Genomic DNA, 21,136 nt, shown 5'->3' with positions numbered 1-21,136 from the left:
TGTGTGAAATTGCCAAGAAACTGAAGATCTTGTACAATGCTGTGTAATACTCCCTTCACAGAACAGCACACACTGGCTCTAACCAGAAAATAAAGAGCAGTGGAGTCCCCAGTCCACAACTGAGCAAGAGGACAAGTACATTAGTGTAACGGCTGATAGTGGAAGAAGGTGAGGACCAAAGCGCAGCGTGGTACATGTTCATCTTGTTTATTTAACTGAACACTGAAAATGTGTTGTCCTTCTGTAGCTCAGTTGGTAGAGCATGGCGCTTGTAACGCCAGGGTAGTGGGTTCGATCCCTGGGACCACCCATACGTAGAATGTATGCACACATGACTGTAAGTCGCTTTGGATAAAAGCGTCTGCTAAATGGCTTATATTATTATTATATATTATATTATAACATAGAATGCCCACCCTAGTCACACCCTGGCCTAACCAAAATAGAGAATAAAAACCTCTCTATGGCCAGGACGTGACAATTATAGTGTCTGGTTTGAGAAACAGAAGTCCTCAACTGGCAGCTTGATTAAATATTACCCGCAAAACACCAGTGTCAACATCAACAGTGAAGAGGCGACTCCGGGATGCTGGCCTTCTAGGCAGAGTTGCAAAGAAAAAGCCATATCTCAGACTGGCCAATAAAAATAAAAGATTGAGATGGGCAAAAGAACACAGAGACTGGACAGAGTAACTTTTCCTAGAAGGTCAGCATCCCGGAGTCGCCTCTTCAATGTTGACGTTGAGACTGGGTGTTTTGCCGTATCAGGCGGTGATACAGTCCGATAGGACGCTCTAGATTGTGCATCTGTAAAAGCTTGTGAGTGTTTTTGGTGACAAGACAAATTTCTTCAACCTCCTCCTCTTGTTGCAAACTTGATGATTGAGATGGAGGCGTGCATGGCCACGCAGTCATGGGTGAACAGGGAGTACAGGAGAGGGCTGTGAACGCACCCTTGTGGGGCCCCAATGTTGAGGATCAGCGGGGTGGAGATGTTGTTTCCTACCCTCATCACCTGGGGGCGGCCCGTTAGAAAGTCCAGGACCCAGTTGCACAGGGCGGGGTGGGTCTCGAGCTTAATGACGAGTTTGGAGGGTACTATGGTGTTAAATGCTGAGCTGTAATCGATTGAACAGCATTCTTACATAGGTATTCCTCTTGTCCAGATGGGTTAGGGCACTGTCTATTGGAGCGGTAAGCAAATTGGAGTTGGTCTAGGGTGTCTGGTAGGGTGAATGTGATATGATCCTTGACTAGTCTCTCAAAGCACTTCATGATGACGGAAGTGAGTGCTACGGGGCGATAGTCCTTTAGCTCAGTTACCTTGGCTTTCTTGGAAACAGGAACAACTAGACTAAAGTCTAAAGGCCAGTTTTACTGCTTCTTTAATCAGAACAACAGTTTTCAGCTGTGCTAACATAATTGCAAAAGGGTTTTCTAATGATCAATTTGCCTTTTAAAATGATAAACTTGGATTAGCGAACACAACGTGACCATTGGAACACAGGAGTGATGGTTGCTGATAATGTGCCTCTGTACGCCTATGTAGATATTTCATTTTTTTAAATCAGCCGTTTCCAACTACGATAGTCATTTACAACATTAACAATGTCTACAGTATATTTCTGATCATTGAGGTTATTTTAGTGGACAAAAGAAATGCTTTTCTTTCAAAAACAAGGACATTTCTAAATGACCCCAAACTTTTGAACGGTAGTGTATATGTTTTTATAAAATGCTGCAAATCTTCCTTCCTACATGATTTGATGACATTACATAACTGCAGTCTTTTTTCACGAAACTTTGCACAATGGTGTCTTAAATGTGGCTATGGCGTGCTTGGCCCCAGAATTGTTACTTGCAGCTGTATTATTTGATAACTGATATTCAGATTTAGACCAAATAAGTTTAACACCATTTCGCAACAGCTCTGATGACATATTCCTTCCTGTGAAATAAACACATTTCCCCACATGCCACTAAGGTTTTTGTTTTTGCTTTTCTCCTGTAACGCACCTCCCCATCAAGCAGTGGGGTCCGTTCTCTGACATCCTGTCCATTGTGAGCTATCAAGTTTTGATTTCCAGCGAGGGGAAAAAAATACTCCATTGTTTTAATTCTCCTCTCTTATTAATTCATACAACATAAGTTGTAATAATTGTCACTAATTGCCCCAAGGGGGGGGCACTGCATCATTTATGGACAACATGTTTACTGTTGCCTTGCTTCTTTGTGCACTTTCTTTCACAGTTGAGCAATTTTTAAAAAAAAACGTTCTTTTGTCTTTGGCCCATCTACCGAAGGGCCCAGAGGGCCTAATTTTCAACCCGAGTTCACATATACAACATGTGAAAAGCATTGGGCCAGTAAGCATTTTATTTCATGTCAAGTCTATGGACCTGAGTGACAAGCAGCCCTCTTTAGAGGCCATGATTGACCTGGGAAAATAGACTCTATGGCTATTTCTATAACCCCTGCCTCTGGGGCTCTGGTGAGAAAGACCTTTTCCTACCTTAACAAAGTGCTTTTTCTTGTTTAAGAGTACATGTGCCACAGTGGAATGGGATGAGGACATGTGCCTGCACTGGTGTTGTTGTAGTACAGCAGAACAGATATCTACTGTATGAAGCAAATAAAAACAGTACAGTTGTGTGTGGTTAAAAAAAAGGTTGTTTGCGGTGTTCATTTGCAATCATCTATTGGTCGTTTAAACCCGGGTAGTCAAGTCTTTAGGACATGGCTTCATTCCTTACTACATATGCCACTGGACTGTAATGAAGAACATTTCACAGTAATTCCCCCTTTCTATTACAAATGCATGCAGTGAATGACCAGATACACTACATACATCATTCAAGTCCATGATCATGGTAATCACATGAAAAGCAAAGTCTATATGACCTCTGGTTCTGCCAAGTTCTTTTAAATCAAAAGAAAGCTTAACATGACTCCTAACCCTTGAGCTCTCTCTTACGGGGGACCTAGCCCAGGGAAAGGAAACTTAAAAGCAGTGAACTAGCTATGTATTCCAGGGTCAAAGCTCATCATATCTGTTCCTCACTATTTTAGTCTGTAAAGTCATAGGAGTGCAGCATTCACTCGGCTGCCTTCTAAAGAGGAAATAACCCCCAAAACATCCAGCCTGAGCAGGAGGAGACTTACCACAGAGAAAATGAGTACATAAACCAACAGCTGGACATGATTTTAATGAAATCAGCACTCTAGCGACAACAGCAATTCCTCCTTAAATAAACCATTACCAACTGAGCAACCACGATATAAACTATGGTGAATCATAAGCCAAATGCTCTCAAGGGTTGCTGGGATTTCAAGGAATGCAGGTTTGTGATTGGACCAAGAAGATTATAGCCCATTGTCAGCTATAAGCTTTGCGGACCGGAAGATGCCCTAGAAAGCAGCCCCCTCCTGCTGTGCTGGTATACGGAACAAATGGTGAGATCAAATTGAACATTTTGTAACCACACTGAAGTGGTTGACTCATCTTGTCAGTAGCCCACTGTGCTGTAAAGTGGGTTAAAATGTTCTACAGGTGGAAAGGGCAAATTATCATTTACAACACGATCCAGCTAAAAAACATAGTCAAAGACCTTCCCGGAAAAAAACAAATACCTTGCTTTTGTACTCTCCTGCTCTGAGATGAGATTTTTCTTTGCTCCTCTCTGCATTCTGTCTTTCCCTAAAGGTGATATTGAATGCTGATGCTAGCAACACTGGCAGCAGATGGCTCGTATTCCTTCTCGACAAAACCTAGTCATATATAAGTTTCTACCACTATTTATGCAACCGGTGTTAAAACGCAACACTTAAAAGTGTTCAAATTCAACTGTTACTGCATACCTCGTAAAATGTGTGAATTGCTGGCATAAACAGCTCCAACAAAAGAACCACTGTAGTCAGATATAGTGAAGGCCCAAAAAAAGAGTAATATAGTTAACCTTTTCCCTACTTGATTTAAAAAAGATTTGTAAGCAAAAGCTACACCCTAAAGGGTTGCACACTTTCTGAATATCAGTAAAGGTCACTAGAACTACTTTCAATTAAGTGCATCGGGACCTTTGTGTCTGCAAGGTGACACTGTTTTAATACAGTAGCACTGCTTTGCCAATGTCCTCAGTCTTTGAAAAACCCTGCAATTGATTCCCATACTGTTTTTAATAGTCCCTATACCACAAGGTTTGATTTTGTAAATGCGCAGCACCAACCTTCCCCATGCTTGGATCTGGATGAGCCAAACCACAAAGCAGTGGGCGTCTGTCGACAGGGTGCTCCCCTGTGTGAGTGGACTTATTCATTTGCATGTGTATGTCCCTCAGGAAACAGATGGTGGGGAGAAGAGAGCAGGCAGTGTGCAGCCGTCTGCCCAGTGGCAAGGGGGTCCTCAACAACCTTAGATGACTCACATGTTCGCCTGTTAACAATACTGCTAGCTAGCAGCTGTCTGGTTGCCAATGGCAATCAAAATCAATCTGTGTCATTGGTTTTGGGAAGGGAGATCATTTGTTTATTATATGACTCATAGTCCTGTAAGTGATGCATATACTATAACTGTCCGACTCATTCAAATGAAGGTTGATGTTTTTTCAGGGAATGGAAAGGAAGGCAAAAAGGTCACAGGTCAAATGTGGGGTTAAAAAGTAATTCAGAGAAAAATGTCAATGTACAGCCAGTGTTGTTATAAGGGAATCTAATTAATTAACCTGTTTACAATCAGTGGTACAGGCATTGGAATAGCTTGATGTGAGAAAATTCACAGAAAATGTGTTTTTAGCTCACATTGTACAGTAGGTGTAACAAGTGCTCGGGAGACCAAGTATACAGTATTACCTCACACTAACTTTCCTTCCCTCCAACCAGATCACCTCCATTACACTCAATAATGATCTGGTCGATGTAAACAACCACTTATGCATTGTTAAATACAAGCTACAAATAAGATAACAAGCCTATACATAATTCAAGCTCTCTCCCAATCTCTTATCCTCCCAAAACAACCCATGATACATATTTTAACTGGCAGAAGGCATGTATGGCCCATAGTAGGCCCGCTTACTTGCCTGTCTGTAAAGGCTAGAATCAATGCGGGTCCTACTGGCACCCCAGGACCCACAACAATAATAGGACTCCATTAACGTGTGATGGAGGGTAGAGGGAAAGGTACTAAGCATCCTATCCCATAAAAAGTGCTCCATTAACTGTGTCTGACTCAATAGAGCTACATGAGGTGCTTGTTGGAGATGGAAGAAAAGTGGTTAGGTAAAAGCCCAGTTGTCTTGAGGACTGAGATATAAAGGTATGACTCTGTATGACTGGTAGATTCTGCTGTGAATGACAAAGCTGAGCTGGGCCCTCTCCGAACGATTTCGATGGAGTACAGTTGCTTCAGTAGGCATTCACTTGTGATGGCTTAGTCATCCAGCATCAACAGGATGCTCGTGGACAACAAAAAGCAAACTGAAGAGATGAAGCATGTAACACCCACTCTATAATACAATCATCAGTCCTGGAATTTTAAAGCAAATGTGTGCTGAAAGAGCACATGGTGGTGCTGGTGGGATTTTGGTTGTACCGTATAATGTTTCTATTGGCAGGAGGTAGCCTCAAGATTAGAGAATAGGGCCAGTAACCTGAGGGTAGCCACCCACCTCAAATACCAAAGCCGACGGAAAAAATCTGGTGAATGTGAGGGTTGCTTGCATCAGTATCGGAGGTGCTACAGCCGTTGTGCCCTTGAGCAAGGTACTTACAGTAGAAGATTTCTTTTTTACAGTCAAATCTATACTTTTTAATGAAAATTATATGTTATAGGAAGGGTTCAGACACCTTTTTTTTGTCATTTCACTTGTTTATGAGAAACCCAAATAGCAAATCAATTCATCATCCTCGTTGTGTAGTATGGGGGCCCTGAAAAAACATGAACAAACGCTCCAAAAAAATCAAAATATCTCCTTTTAGGAAAGTAAACTCTCTGTATAGTGATGCAGATGTTTAGATGTTGTACACATGAAATTGTGTCATTCTGAACATTATCCGCAACATTATATTCCCTTTTATGCAACTCGAGCTGTTTAGCTTACCCAGCTGTTCCATTCTCTGTGTAGCTTGCTACTACACATAACTGGCAAAATCAAAGAAACACCAACAGCCGCCAGAACAAATTCAATGCGCCTTGACATAGATTCTGCAGACTCTGGAAATTCCTGTGTTGTAGTTGCTTTCAATACACGTTGTACCCCTAATTTACTCAAGTGTTTCCTTTATTTTAGCTGTTACCTGTCGAATGGATCTTTTGAGTCGCAGTAAAAGGGAGTATAACATTGGGGTTAAAATTCGGAATGAAACAATTTCACAACATCTAATGTTCTGCTTCCCTATACTGAGAGCTGTTTTTGGAGCCTTTGAACATAATTTGCTATTTGAGGTAAGTTTCTCAAAAACGCAGCTTCCGGTTGAGCAATGTAGAAAGAAGTCGCACGATGTCTCGTCTCTGACAACTTTTGCAAATAATCCGCAATTTTGCCTAAATTCATACTTCTCATGACCTCAAAAGTCATTTTAATTACCCAGTAATAAAGTGCATCTAAGTTAGCATGAGCAAACCATTAACACTCTTTGGAAAATCAACGGAAAAAACTTCACATTCCACAAAATCAACTTCAGCTTCATCACAATTCCAGTGGATCAGAAGTTTACATACACTAAGTTGACAATGCCTTGAAATAGCTTGGAAAATTCCAGAAAAGGATGTCATGGATTTAGAAGCTTCTGGTAGGCTAATTGACATCAATTGATTCAATTGGAGGTGTACCTGTGGATATATGTCACGTTCTGGCCATAGTTCTGTTATTTTATTCTTTGTTTTAGTATGGTCAGGGCGTGAATTGGGGTGGGCAGTCTATGTTTGTTTTTCTATGTTGGTTTTTGTGTCCGGCCTAGTATGGTTCTCAATCAGAGGCAGGTGTCGTTTCAATTTTGGTTTGTGGGTGTTTGTTTCCGTGTGAGTGTTTGGGCCACACGGTACTGTTTAGGTTTTGTATATTTCCTGTTTAGTATTTGTCATTTACCTTACGGGACTATTCATTTGTTGCTTATTGTTTTTGTTCAGTGTTCATTTTGCTTCATTAATTTATGGACACTTACCACGCTGCGTTTTGGTCCTCCGATCCTTATTGCTACTCCTCTTCAGAAGAGGAGGACGAGAACCCTTACAATATATTTCAAGGCCTACCTTGAAATCAGCCAAGAACATAAAAATGTGGTAGACCTCCACAAGTCTGGTTCATCCTTGGGAGCAATTTCCAAATGCCTGAAGGTACCACGTTCATCTGTGCAAACAACATTACACAAGTATAAACACCATGGGAGCATGCAGCCATCATTACCGCTCAGGAAGGAGAGGAATATACTTTGGTGCGAAAAGTGCAAATCAATCCCAGAACAACAGCAAAGGACCATGTGAAGGTGCTGGAGGAAACAGGTACAAAACTATCCACAGTAAAACAAGTCCTATATCGACGTAACCTGAAAGGCCGCTCAGCAAGGAAAAAGCCACTGCTCCAAAACCACCATAAACAAACAGACTACGGTTTGCAACTGCACATGGGGATTAAGATCATACTTTTTGGAGAAATGTCCTCTGGTCTGATGAAACAAAAATGGAACTGTTTGCCTGTAATGACCATTGTTATGTTTGGAGGAAAAAGGGGGAGGCTTGCAAGCTGAAGAACACCATCCAACCTGTGAAGCATGAGAGTGGCAGCATCATGTTGTGGGGGTGCTTTGCTGCAGGAGGGACTGGTGCACTTCACAAAGTAGATGATATCATGAGGAAAGAAACTTATGTGGATATATTGAAGAAACTTCTCAAGACATGAGCCAGGAAGTTATAGCTTGGTTGCAAATGGGTCTTCCAAATGGACAATACGCCCAAGCATACTTCCAAAGTTGTGGCAAAATGGCTCAATGCCCTGACCACAATCCCATAGAACATGTGTGGGCAGAACTGTAAAAGCAAGGAGGCCTAGAAACCTGACTCAGTGTTACACCAGCTCTGTCAGGAGGAATGGGCCAAAATTTGCCCAATTTATTGTGGGAAGCTTGTGGAAGGCTACCCGAAACGTTTTAGGCAAGTTAAACAATTTAAAGCCAATTCTACCAAATACTAATTAAGTGTATGTAAACTTCTGACTCACTGGGAATGTGATGAAAGAAATAAAAGCTGAAAGAAATTATTCGCTCTACTATTATTCTGCATTTCACATTCTTAAAATAAAGCAATGATCCTAACTGACCTAAGGCAGGGAATTTTTACTAGGATTAAATGTCAGGAATTGTGAAAAACTGAGTTTAAATATATTTGGCTAAGGTGTATGTAAAACTTCCGACTTCAACTGTATGTCCAATTAAAGAAATACATATACTTAAAAAAAAAAAGTTTCTCAAAACCATTACATTTACATACAAAATAGAGATGTGGTTGTAAAAATGAAAACTTCCTCTTTAACTAACTCCCACAATGCTTTAGGGATGCTGCTCTTTGTCTGACCCTGTGCTGCCTCCAGACTGTCATGTGTGTGTTTCTGTTTGAGGGATACTGAGAATTTCGCTGCAAATAGATAGTAAAGATATTTTCAGCAGTGCTTGTATCCTTAGAAGAAGAATGGAAGAATATATATTTTACTATCCATTACAGAGGCTCAGTATTCTCAGAGTTAAACAGTTACCTTTCCATACACCAATAACAATACTACATACAGTACATACCTCATTGAGAATCTCTTGACACTGGGTGTAGTTGCCTTTCACCGCCCAGGACCCGTTGGAAAGGCATTCTCTGTACACATTGTCTGTGGAAATAAAGGATTGGAAAACCATGTTATGAAAGTTAGCAAACATGCACCATTTCTCCTTTCATACAAGCGACTAAAATGAACCGAAACCTTAAACTCAGATTCTGCAAAAACCACGCAGGGTGGCTGTAATTTATGCAGCTTAGAGTGCTGATAGACCCAGATAGAGAACACACGATCCGGTCTTGACAATGTTGCACGCCAAACCCATTTCCAAATAAGTATTTGAAGTCTTGACAGTGCAGACGTTTTTTTTATGCTCTAAATAATGAAAACAATACAACAAAGTGGAGCAAAGAAACCTCCCAAAGCTGAGAGGTGTCTTTGTTTGATTTCAGGTACACATGCTACATGCACACAGTGGAGGTATGTGACACAAGAAGTAAGCAAGAGACAAACAGAGAAGCAAAGCCACAGACTCTCCGCTGTGTTCCCAAGGTTGTGACGGAGTGTCGGAGACAGCAAAAGACAGATCAACAGCAGTCAGGCCTAGAGAGCTGCCCTGCGGTACACCACACTTTACATGTTTGACATTAGAGAAGCTTCCATTAAGCTAACCTAAAATACAGACTGTCAGCTTTCGCTCCACTAACATCTAATGAACCATCCTAATATTACCTGACAAATTGCAAGAAATGAAGCATCATGTCGTTACCCCAAGACAGGTCTAATCGGTTGTTCTTAAGTTGATTGACATAGAGTAGGTGGCATGCCATGCTCTCAATATGTTACATTATGTTACATCCCATGAATCCTACAGACAAAATACAAAACATATCCAACGTAAGCACGACCCAAGGCCATAAGATTTTGTATACTTCCTGCTATGCTCTCAACATGATCTGTACAAACACGAAGTAATGGGATTGAAAAAAAAAAACATTTTGATAGACTTGGTAAAACATTACAAAAAGTATGGAAAATAAAAATGAAATCCAAAACTATAATTAAATGAGAGAAGTGTGATGACATGATATATCAGTAATGACACTCTTGATGTGGTATACACATAAACATAAAAATAAAGTAATATTTGACAATATCAGATATCAAAATATCAAAAGACAATTGTTTTTGTTGTTGCAGGGGTTCTGTATTACAGTAGATAGTTACAACCTTGTTTGTCTACATGTACAGATACACAGTATACTGTTTGAGATCAATATTTGCAGTTAAACAACATTGTTGGTAAGTCATTGACATTCTGTTCATATCATGGTCTCCCCTTGGCATTGTTGATTGATTTATTGACCATTATGTGTAATCTTTATTTAACTAGGCAAGGCAGTAGGCTGCATTGATTGACCTGTTCTGATCAGTGGGAGTCATGCATTTATTGATCATTGACAACATTTTAACTTGCATAGTCTGTATCACCAAATACTAATACCCGTTGGACCAACCTATGCTTCTCTCCTACAGCTTAATTCTTTGTGGCTCGCATTACACCATGACTGTCTGCCAAGCGCACCACGACAGATGGTTGACAGTATTCATTATGTAATTAAGAATAGACACGCTTCAGTCTTTGAACTGGGCTGGAGGTTGGGTTGTACTGAACATATGGCATGCTATGGATATGACATACAGTACATACTGTATGTGATAGAGAATGAGACAGTACAAACGCACACAAACACAAACACACATATACTAAACACGCACTGCAGAAAGCAAGGGATGGATGTTCTTCTGAAACAAACCGCTGACAATACATTTCTGTCCAACTGCTCTGGCCCTCCATGTGAATGATATCACTCTCCCACTTGAGTTGCCCCTATTGTGGGGTTCTGCTGTAGGGGGAATTGAGGAAGGCCTCAAATCAATACCTTTAAGGCTGAGTAGCTATTATCAGTGTGATTCAATCATTCCACTGCAGCTGAGAGTGGCTGGCCCTGCACCGAGCAAGGACCTCTTCCTCACTCTACACTGAACTTTGAGCTATAGTACACTTTCTCTGAAGGTGTAAGAATGCCATACCGCTGTCCATGGAAATAAGCTTTCTTGGAAAGATTGAGGCAAGAACATTGAACTTAGAGGAGAAGATTACATTTAGTCATGGATGAAAATATCCACAAAAAAACGATACTGTTTTCATGTTTTTGACTTTGAAAATCAATCACAGTGACCTTTTTCTAAGCCGCCCATCCCAAGGGTTTCTCTTCCTTTTAGCTTTGTTTGAAGATGAGGTCGCTAGGAATTAATGGTGCACCATGGGGAATAAGTGTGGCCCCTGTGTCTGGATCCCATCAAGCTATGATGTCCAGAATCAAGTCAATGTGACCTTGAACTCAGGCTAACTCACTCACAGCAACGCCCCTTGCGGCTAAGGATTTACACCCATCAGTCCCTGTATTGATCAAAACCCACTAATATCATAAATAAAAACTCCCAATAGAATGCTGGAGTTTGGTGGAGCGGTATCACTGCAGAGATCGGGAACCCAGGTCCGGAACTTCCTTCCTCAAGATAGAGTCTGGAATTTCTACACTTCATATCCTCCCTCATCTGTCTCCACCTCTCCTTCGAACTGTCTGAATAAGTATAAACATATATCAAATATAAAAAAGGAGAATGGAATTCCATGAGTAAAAGTAGAACTCCAGCTGAGAGCTAGACTTAAATTGGAAAGGAAGAGAAGGAAAGATTTAAAGTCTGGATCTGCATTCTGCATTTTCCGACAGAGTCAATATCTGCCCTGAGGAAGAGGTTCCCATGTACGCCCTCCTGACTATAATTTAAACAATCCAAAGGCCAGTGCAAAATCCAGACGTCCAGGAAACCACCCGTGAGATGGTCCGGCACTAATTTTCAGTACATAGCAGTTCCAAAGATCAATCATGCTTAAACTCCAATTATAAACACATACAGTTCACACATGACCATTTATTGACTTCGGCGTGCCTGTGATTTGCTACAGTCTCCTTCTCATTCAGTGTGATATCATTCTCACTTTCCCTCTCTCTGCCCACCCGACTGCCACAGAGACCCCCATGGGTATTGGATACTCACTGTCAGCCTTCCACGCTACAATTCATCTAAATCTAGCTGAATCCCATGGAAGCCCCCGCCAGAAGCTTAGCATTCTCTCTCGCCCCCTCAAACGGGATGGGTATGTTGTGTTCCTCTCTGATGCTCAGCCGTCGGAAGTCATCGCTACAGCCGGCACGTCTTAAGTGGGCTTAATCGACGAGCTGCCAAGTTATGTAGTCAGCATGGCAACGCAGAACAGTGAATACTGTCTACCATTATTTGAGGAATTATCTTTGTACAGGGGAGAATATATCTGGTGAATATGAATGCGGTTCAATCTTCACCTTCTGAAGAGCTCTAAGAATTCTAACAAGCAAGTGGGAAGCCCAGTTATATAGTTATCTGATCTGAACACCTACAGTCAGTAAACCCAGCCACAAAGGAGATGGATGTGAAGAATGATCAGGAGTCGGGGCCCAATTAAACGGTTTAATTCCAGACTACATCTAGGGGTGTGAAACACTAATATCAGGGATGAAACATCTGAAGTTGTATGAAACGATAATACCAATGTAACCTATCTGGGAAGACAGCTACAGCTCTGAAAATATGATACAGCACCATGTATGAAGGAAACTTTCAGCAAACGTTCTGCCAAAGTTGTCCAGCTTCAGGCTGGCTTGTACCCTTCCATCATCCACGCTTGGGTTATCCATAATGACGAATACACTGAGCCAAGAGAGAAGCAATTGCCGGGTAGTCAAGGACTTTGGCCATCAGTTGTCTCAGCTCTTCCCTCCAACTGTCTGTCTCCTAGCAGGTATAAGCTCCATTGAACACAGATGGTAATGTGACGAGTACAGTTCCAGTCAATCACTCTAGCTTGGACCAGAGGGACTAGGGAAGCACCCAAAACAGCTTCTGTTAACTTCTTTGGGCTGGGGGAAGTATTGAGTAGCTTGGATGAATAAGGTGCCCAGAGTAAACTGTCTGCTACTCAGGCTCAGTTGCAAATATATGCATATTATTAGTAGATTTGGATAGAAAACACTCTGAAGTTTCTAAAACTGTTTGAATGATGTCTGTGAGTATAACAGAACTCACATGGCAGGCAAAAACCTGAGAAACAATCCAACCAGGAAGTGGGAAATCTGAGGTTTGTAGGTTTTCAACTCATTGCCTATCGAAGAAACAGTGGGATATTGGTGATATTGCACATCTTAAGGCTTCCACTAGATGTCAACAGACTTTAGAACCTTGTTTGTCAACAGTCTTTAGAACCTTGTTTGATGCTTTTACTGTGAAGTGTGGGCAAATGAGAGGGGAATGAGTCAGAGGTCTGCCAGAGAGCCACGAGCTGGTGACACGCGTTCACGTGAGAGTTAGCTTGAGTTCCATTGCATTTCTGAAGACAAAGGAATTCTCCGGTTGGAACATTATTGAAGATTTATGTTATATACATCGTTTGACATGTTTCTACGGACTGTAACAGAACTTTTTGACTTTTCGTCTGCTCCTAGTGACCGCGGGTCATAAATTTGGAAGTCTGGGCTAAACGCGTGAACCAAAAGGAGGTATTTGAACATAAATGATGGACATTATCGAACAAAACAAACATTTATTGTGGAACTGGGATTCCTGGGAGTGCATTCTGATGAAGATCATCAAAGGTAAGTGAATATTTATAATGCTATTTCTGACTTCTGTTGACTACACAACATGGCGGATATCTGTTTGGGTTGTTTTGGTCTCTGAGCACCGTACTCAGATTATAGCATGGTCTGCTTTTTTCGTAAAGTTTTTAAAAAATCTGACACGGTTGCATTAAAGCCTGAGCAGATTGGGGGCAGACAGTGTTTCTGGACAGAATGTAGAGGTGGAATGCAACCGAGCAGTGACAGGAGAGCTGGGCTGAGTTGTTGAGGGGTGGGGGTGGTGGTGTACAAGGCTGGAGAACTCACTCTACTGACTGTCAATATAACAAGGGGGGAAATACAGAGAGAGAGGGGGCCATATGGAGTGTGTGTGGGTGTGAGAGAGACAGACAGACAGACAATATAGGCATCGCTGTAGGCCAAATGGACATGCTGATGGGCAAGTTATAGAAGAGACCTGCGAGACTGGGAGGAAGAGCGAGAGTCCAGGAGATAACCTCTTTCCACCTCTTACTTTCCAATTTATGTCCATCACTCTACTGGAGTTCTCCTTGTCTCGTTAGATTTTTAACTTCTTGACTTGAATCCTTCCTGGACTATTTCTGTCCTTTTCCTCCTAATCTCTTTTCTCCCTGCTTACAGGTTGTGCTGATATTGATCACACGTACACAACTCAATGACTGTTGTAAATGTTCCTGTCATCATTTCCCCTCATTTCCTTTTTCTCCCTCTCCATCCCACTCTTTTCTGCCTCTAATGCAACCTATAGTTGGTAGTTGTATTGATTAGTCATATAAAATCCAAGGGCTTCCTTAATTGCTCCTGTCAAACCGTGAAAGAGCTCTCAGTGATCACACACACACGCAAATGCACATGCACTCGTAGACACACACACTCATGCATATGCACACGCACTCACTCACACACACATGCAACACACTCCTGACAAAGTGGTGGGCGGAAGGCAGAACCATGGATCGATTAGTTAGTTAGAATTTGGCGATGTGAATTGGCAGGAGACTGAGTAACTTAACATGAGTCATCATTTAGCTAATTAATTTGATTTGCGATGACACTGATGGGTAATCAAGACATTTATGAACTTGTAATTACAGTGATCATGAACATCAATAAGCGTTCATGACCGTCAATAAATATTGAGTGTGTGATTACATTTTTTGTGGAGCTGGTGGTGGATCTTCTTACATTTCTGCAACGAAGATTGAGATTGAGATTTTTCCAGGATTGCCATGGCTCATTTAAAGATAAACCACAACTAAGCCTTTTTTAATCTCACAACTCAATGATCAACTTTTAGTAACAAAACAGCCTGAGACAATTGGTCTACTTTCGAGGTCTGACTAACTTTGCTCTTGGGGTGAAATGTCCATTTAACAGATGTTTGATAATGTGTGGCTGACATTACAAAAAAGGACCAGACCATTGCATGTGTCCAGATAGAGCGGGGCAAAAAAGTATTTAGTCAGCCACCAATTGTGTAAGTTCTCCCACTTAAAATGATGAGAGAGGCCTGTAATTTTCATCATAGGTACACTTCAGCTATGACAGACAAAATGAGAAAAAAAATCCAGAAAATCACATAGTAGGATTTATTATGAAGTTATTTGCAAATTATGGTGGAAAATAAGTATTTGGTCACCTACAAACAAGCAAGATATCTGGCTCTCACAGACCTGTAACTTCTTCTTTAAGAGCCTCCTCTGTCCTCCACTCGTTACCTGTATTAATGGCACCTGTTTGAACTTGTTGTCAGTATAAAATACACCTGTCCACAACCTCAAACAGTAACCCTCCAAACTCCACTATGGCCAAGACCAAAGAGTTGTCAAAGGACACCAGAAACAAAATTGTAGACCTGCACCAGGCTGGGAAGACTGAATCTGCAATAAGTAAGCAGCTTGGTTTGAAGAAATCAACTGTGGGAGCAATTATTAGGAAATGGAAGACATTCAAGACCACTGATAATCTCCCTCGATCTGGGGCTCCACGCAAGATCTCACCCCGTGGGGTCAAAATGATCACAAGAACGGTGAGTAAAAATCCCAGAACCACATGGGGGGACCTAGTGAATGACCAGCAGAGAGCTGGGACCAAAGTAACAAAGCCTACCATCAGTAACACACTACGCCGCCAGTGACTCAAATCCTGCAGTGCCAGACGTGTCCCCCTGCTTAAGACAATACATGTCCAGGCCCGTCTGAAGTTTGCTAGAGAGCATTTGGATGATCCAGAAGAAGATGTGGGAGAATGTCATATGGTCAGATGAAACCAAAATATAACTTTGTCATAGAACTCATCTAGAACTCGTCGTGTTTGGAGGACAAAGAATGCTGAGTTGCATCCAAAGAACACCATACCTACTGTGAAGCATGGGGGTGGAAACATCATGCTTTGGGGCTGTTTTTCTGCAAAGGGACCAGGACGACTGATCCGTGTAAAGGAAAGAATGAATGGGGCCATGTATCGTGAGATTTTGAGTGAAAAACTCCTTCCATCAGCAAGGGCATTGAAGATGAATTGTGGCTGGGTCTTTCAGCATGACAATTATCCCAAACACACCGCCCGGGCAATGATGGAGTGGCTTCGTAAGAAGCATTTCAAGGTCCTGGAGTGGCCTAGCCAGTCTCCAGATCTCAACCCCAGAGAAAATCTTTGGGGGGAGTTGAAAGTCCGTGTTGCCCAGCAACAGCCCCAAAACATCATTGCTCTAATCTAGATCTGCATGGAGGAATGGGCCAAAATACCAGCAACAGTGTGTGAAAACCTCGTGAAGACGTACAGAAAACGTTTGACCTCTGTCATTGTCAACAAAGGGTATATAACAAAGTATTGAGATAAAATTTTGTTATTGACCAAATACTTATTTTCCACCATAATTTGCAAATAAATTCATTAAAAATCCTACAATATGATTTTCTGGATTTTTTTTCTTCTCATTTTGTCTGTCATATTTGAAGTGTACCTGTGGTGAAAATCACAGGCCTCTCTCATCTTTTTAAGTGGGAGAACTTGCACAATTGGTGGCTGACTAAATACTTTTCCCCCCACTGTATATACCTTTGCTAATCTAATACATCACCTAAAGTGTGGTATGGGACCATTTAAAATCCAGGAGAAGCAGTTCCCAGCAGTTCATCATCGTTCTGTTCTTGTCAGCATATTTCATAAATTCAAATCTGTGCCGGGGGGGCATTTTCACAGAGAACTTCCGAATGGGGAACAGACTGGGATAATTGCTCCATTTGTAGAATTTAAAGTCCCTTCCTTCAAATCAATTGTTATCAAATCTGCTCTGATCGTCTGGCTATACTGCTGCATGAGCTAAATGGCGTTTGCGCTGGCTTCAGACCAACGTTGATTCACACGGGAGATAGTTCATTGTTCTAAAAATCCACTGGACAATTATATCACAAATCGTATGGAGAAAATATATACAGTACCAGTCAAAAGTTTGGACACACCTACTAATTCAAGGGTTTCCTTTATTTAGACTATTTTCTACATTGTAGAATAATAGTGAATACATCAACGCTTTGAAATAACACATATGGAATCATATAGTAACAAGAAAAGGGTTCAACAAATAAAAATATATTTTATATTCTTCAAAGAAGCCACCCTTTTCCTTGATAACAGCTTTGCACGCTCTTGGCAGTCTCTCAACTAGCTTCACCTGGAATGCTTTTCCAGCAGTCTTAAAGGAGTTCCCACATATGCTGAGCACTTGTTGCCTGCTTTTCCTTCACTCTGTGGTCCAACTCATCCCAAACCATCTCAATTGGGTTGAGGTCGGCTGATTGTGGAGGGCAAGTCATCTGATGCAGCACTCCATCACTCTCCTTCTTGGTAAAATAGGCCTTAAACAGCCTGGATGTGTGTTGGGTCATTGTCCTGTTGAAAAACAAATGATAATCCCACTAAGCGCAAACCAGATGGGATGACATTTCGCTGTAGAATGCTGTGGTAGACGTGCTGGTTAAGTGTGTCTTGAATTCTAAATAAACCACAGACAGTGTCACCGGCAAAGCACCTCCTCCTACATACTTCACAATGGAAACCACACATGCAGAGATCATCCATTCCCCTGCTCTGCGTCTCACAAAGACACGGCGGTTGGAACCAAATCTCAAACTTGGACTCAGACCAAAGGGCAGATTTTCACCAGTCTAATGTCCATTTATTTTGTTTATGGCCCAAGCAAGTCTTTTATTCTTATTGGTGTCCATGAGTAATTGTTTATTAGCAGCAATTAGACCATGACGGCCTGATTCACGTAGTCTCCTCTGAACAGTTGATGTTGAGATGTTTCTGTTACTTGAACTCTGTGAAGCATTTATTTGGGCTGCAATTTATGAGGCTGGTAACTCTAATGAACTTATCCTCTGCAGCAGAGGTAACTCTAGGTTTCCTTTCCTGTGGCGGTCCTCATGAAAGCTAGTTTCATAGCGCTTGATGGTTTTTGCGACTGCACTTGAAGAAACTTTTCGAAATTCCTAAACTGTTCCGCATTGACTGACCTTCATGTCTTAAAGTAATAATGGACTGTCACTTCTCTGCTTATTTTGAGCTGGCATTGCCATAATATGGACTAGGTCTTTTACCAAATAGGGTAAACCTTCTGTATACCACCACTAACTTGTCACAACACAACTGATTGGCTCAAGTGCACTAAGGGCAAAGGGAGGCTATTTTGAAGAATCTCAAATATAAAATATATTTTGATTTGTTTAACACTTTTTTGGTTAATATATGATTCCATATGTGTTATTTCATAGTTTTGATGTATTTACTATTATTCTACAATGTAGAAAATAGTACAAAAAATAAGAAAAACCCTGGAATGAGTAGGTGTGAACAAACTTTTAACTGGTACTGTATATATAGATTTTTTTCTATGATAATTTCGATATATTATGAAGAAAATGTTCCATACATTGAGCTGTCATGAAACCAGCAATCTCATTATCATCATCATCATTGATGTAAAATTCCCAATACCTTCAGAGGCAGGAAAATATGACAGTGCTATAGACAGGTTGATTGTTTAGCAACAAAACCGACCGCTTGCACAACTAAACAGACGGGGTTGACTTAGATTGTTGACAACATGTAGGCCTAAACTGTATTTTGTCTCCAAATGTTTATTGAAAACATAAATACATTTGCACAATGAGCACTTCTTGTCTCTCAAATACATTGTTACATTTGTTGGCTAGCTAGCTAGCAATTTATTGACATATTAGCATAGACATAACATCAGTCAAAACACCTCAAAATAAGGCATGACATCAAGAATAAGATCAAACTAAAGGAAATCAGCCAATAATAATATTAGCTAACATACTAAAATCTCTATGTGCTGTGTGGACCAGGATACAGGAAGATGACATCACAACATAGCTCACAGAAGGTGCACTCTGACCCTTTTCAATGGAAGTGAAATGCCATTCCATGGTGTACTGTACGTCTATGTTTATTTTATGGAAACACTGACATTTACTTATTAAATGAGTATCCCTTTGGATTGTGTGCGATGACAGAAGAGAGGAAGGACTACCATCTTTGAAAAAGGTCTCTGTCCTAAATGTCCACACAAACATGCAGATGTAATACTAATGTGTTGGAGTTATCTTTTCTACAATGAAAGTGAAGGACTAGAGAAATGAAATCACAGAATAGGATGTAAAGGATAGATCATGCGATAAATCATGCCTCTTAGGTCAGGTTGTGACATATGGATTAACACTTAGCTGTTTCTCACACTGTAATGTAACCTTCTGGAGTGGTGTGTTTCTCACACTGTAACGTAACCTTCTGGAGTGGTGTATTTCTCACACTGTAATGTAACCTTCTGGAGTGGTGTATTTCTCACAGTGTAATGTAACCTTCTGGTGTGGTGTATTTCCCACACTGTAATGTAACCTTCTGGAGTGGTGTATTTCTCACACTGTAATGTAACCTTCTGGAGTGGTGTATTTCTCACACTGTAATGTAACCTTCTGGAGTGGTGTATTTCCCACACTGTAATGTAACCTTCTGGAGTGGTGTATTTCTCACACTGTAATGTAACCTTCTGTAGTGGTGTATTTCTCACACTGTAATGTAACCTTCTGGAGTGGTGTATTTCTCACACTGTAATGTAACCTTCTGGAGTGGTGTATTTCTCACACTGTAATGTAACCTTCTGGAGTGGTGTATTTCTCACACTGTAATGTAACCTTCTGGAGTGGTGTATTTCTCACACTGTAATGTAACCTTCTGGAGTGGTGTATTTCTCACACTGTAATGTAACCTTCTGGAGTGGTGTGTTTCTCACACTGTAATGTAACCTTCTGGTGTGGTGTGTTTCTCACACTGTAATGTAACCTTCTGGTGTGGTGTGTTTCTCACACTGTAATGTAACCTTCTGGAGTGGTGTATTTCTCACACTGTAATGTAACCTTCTGGTGTGGTGTGTTTCTCACACTGTAATGTAACCTTCTAGAGTGGTGTATTTCTCACACTGTAATGTAACCTTCTGGAGTGGTGTATTTCTCACACTGTAATGTAACCTTCTGGTGTGGTGTGTTTCTCACACTGTAATGTAACCTTCTGGTGTGGTGTGTTTCTCACACTGTAATGTAACCTTCTGGAGTGGTGTGTTTCTCACACTGTAATGTAACCTTCTGGAGTGGTGTATTTCTCACACTGTAATGTAACCTTCTGGAGTGGTGTGTTTCTCACACTTTAATGTAACCTTCTGGAGTGGTGTATTTCTCACACTGTAATGTAACCTTCTGGTGTGGTGTGTTTCTCACACTGTAATGTAACCTTCTGGAGTGGTATATTTCCCACACTGTAATGTAACCTTCTGGTGTGGTGTGTTTCTCACACTGTAATGTAACCTTCTGGAGTGGTGTATTTCTCACACATTTACATCATTACATTTAAGTCATTTAGCAGACGCTCTTATCCAGAGCGACTTACACTGTAATGTAACCTTCTGGAGTGGTGTATTTCTCATTCTGTAATGTAACCTTCTGGAGTGGTATATTTCTCACACTGTAATGTAACCTTCTGGAGTGGTGTGTTTCTCACACTGTAATGTAACCTTCTGGAGTGGTGTGTTTCTCACACTGTAATGTAACCTTCTGGAGTGGTGTGTTTCTCACACTGTAATGTAACCTTCTGGAGTGGTGTATTTCTCACACTGTAATGTAACCTTCTGGAGTGGTGTATTTATCATTCTGTAATGTAACCTTCTGGAGTGGTGTATTTATCATTCTGTAATGTAACCTTCTGGAGTGGTATATTTCTCACACTGTAATGTAACCTTCTGGAGTGGTGTGTTTCTCACACTGTAATGTAACCTTCTGGAGTGGTGTGTTTCTCACACTGTAATGTAACCTTCTGGAGTGGTGTGTTTCTCACACTGTAATGTAACCTTCTGGAGTGGTGTGTTTCTCACACTGTAATGTAACCTTCTGGAGTGGTGTATTTCTCACACTGTAATGTAACCTTCTGGAGTGGTGTGTTTCTCACACTGTAATGTAACCTTCTGGAGTGGTGTATTTCTCACACTGTAATGTAACCTTCTGGAGTGGTGTGTTTCTCACACTTTAATGTAACCTTCTGGAGTGG

At 41.1% G+C, this 21,136-nt stretch overlaps 1 protein-coding gene across 1 annotated transcript in view; it reads right to left on the bottom strand.

Moving 5' to 3' along the window:
• Positions 1-21,136, bottom strand: part of crhr1 (corticotropin releasing hormone receptor 1) — a 169,810-nt gene that overhangs the window by 78,133 nt on the left and 70,541 nt on the right. Inside the window, exon 5 of the mRNA XM_035770873.2 lies at positions 8,782-8,864. Coding sequence (XP_035626766.1) covers positions 8,782-8,864 — 83 coding nt within the window. The remainder of the gene's footprint in view (positions 1-8,781; positions 8,865-21,136) is intronic.

The sequence above is a fragment of the Oncorhynchus keta genome, chromosome 5 (assembly GCF_023373465.1).
Source record: "Oncorhynchus keta strain PuntledgeMale-10-30-2019 chromosome 5, Oket_V2, whole genome shotgun sequence".
Taxonomy (NCBI): Eukaryota; Metazoa; Chordata; class Actinopteri; order Salmoniformes; family Salmonidae; genus Oncorhynchus; species Oncorhynchus keta.
Note: the sequence above shows the minus strand (reverse complement) of the source record. Positions and strands in the feature narration are given on the sequence as shown.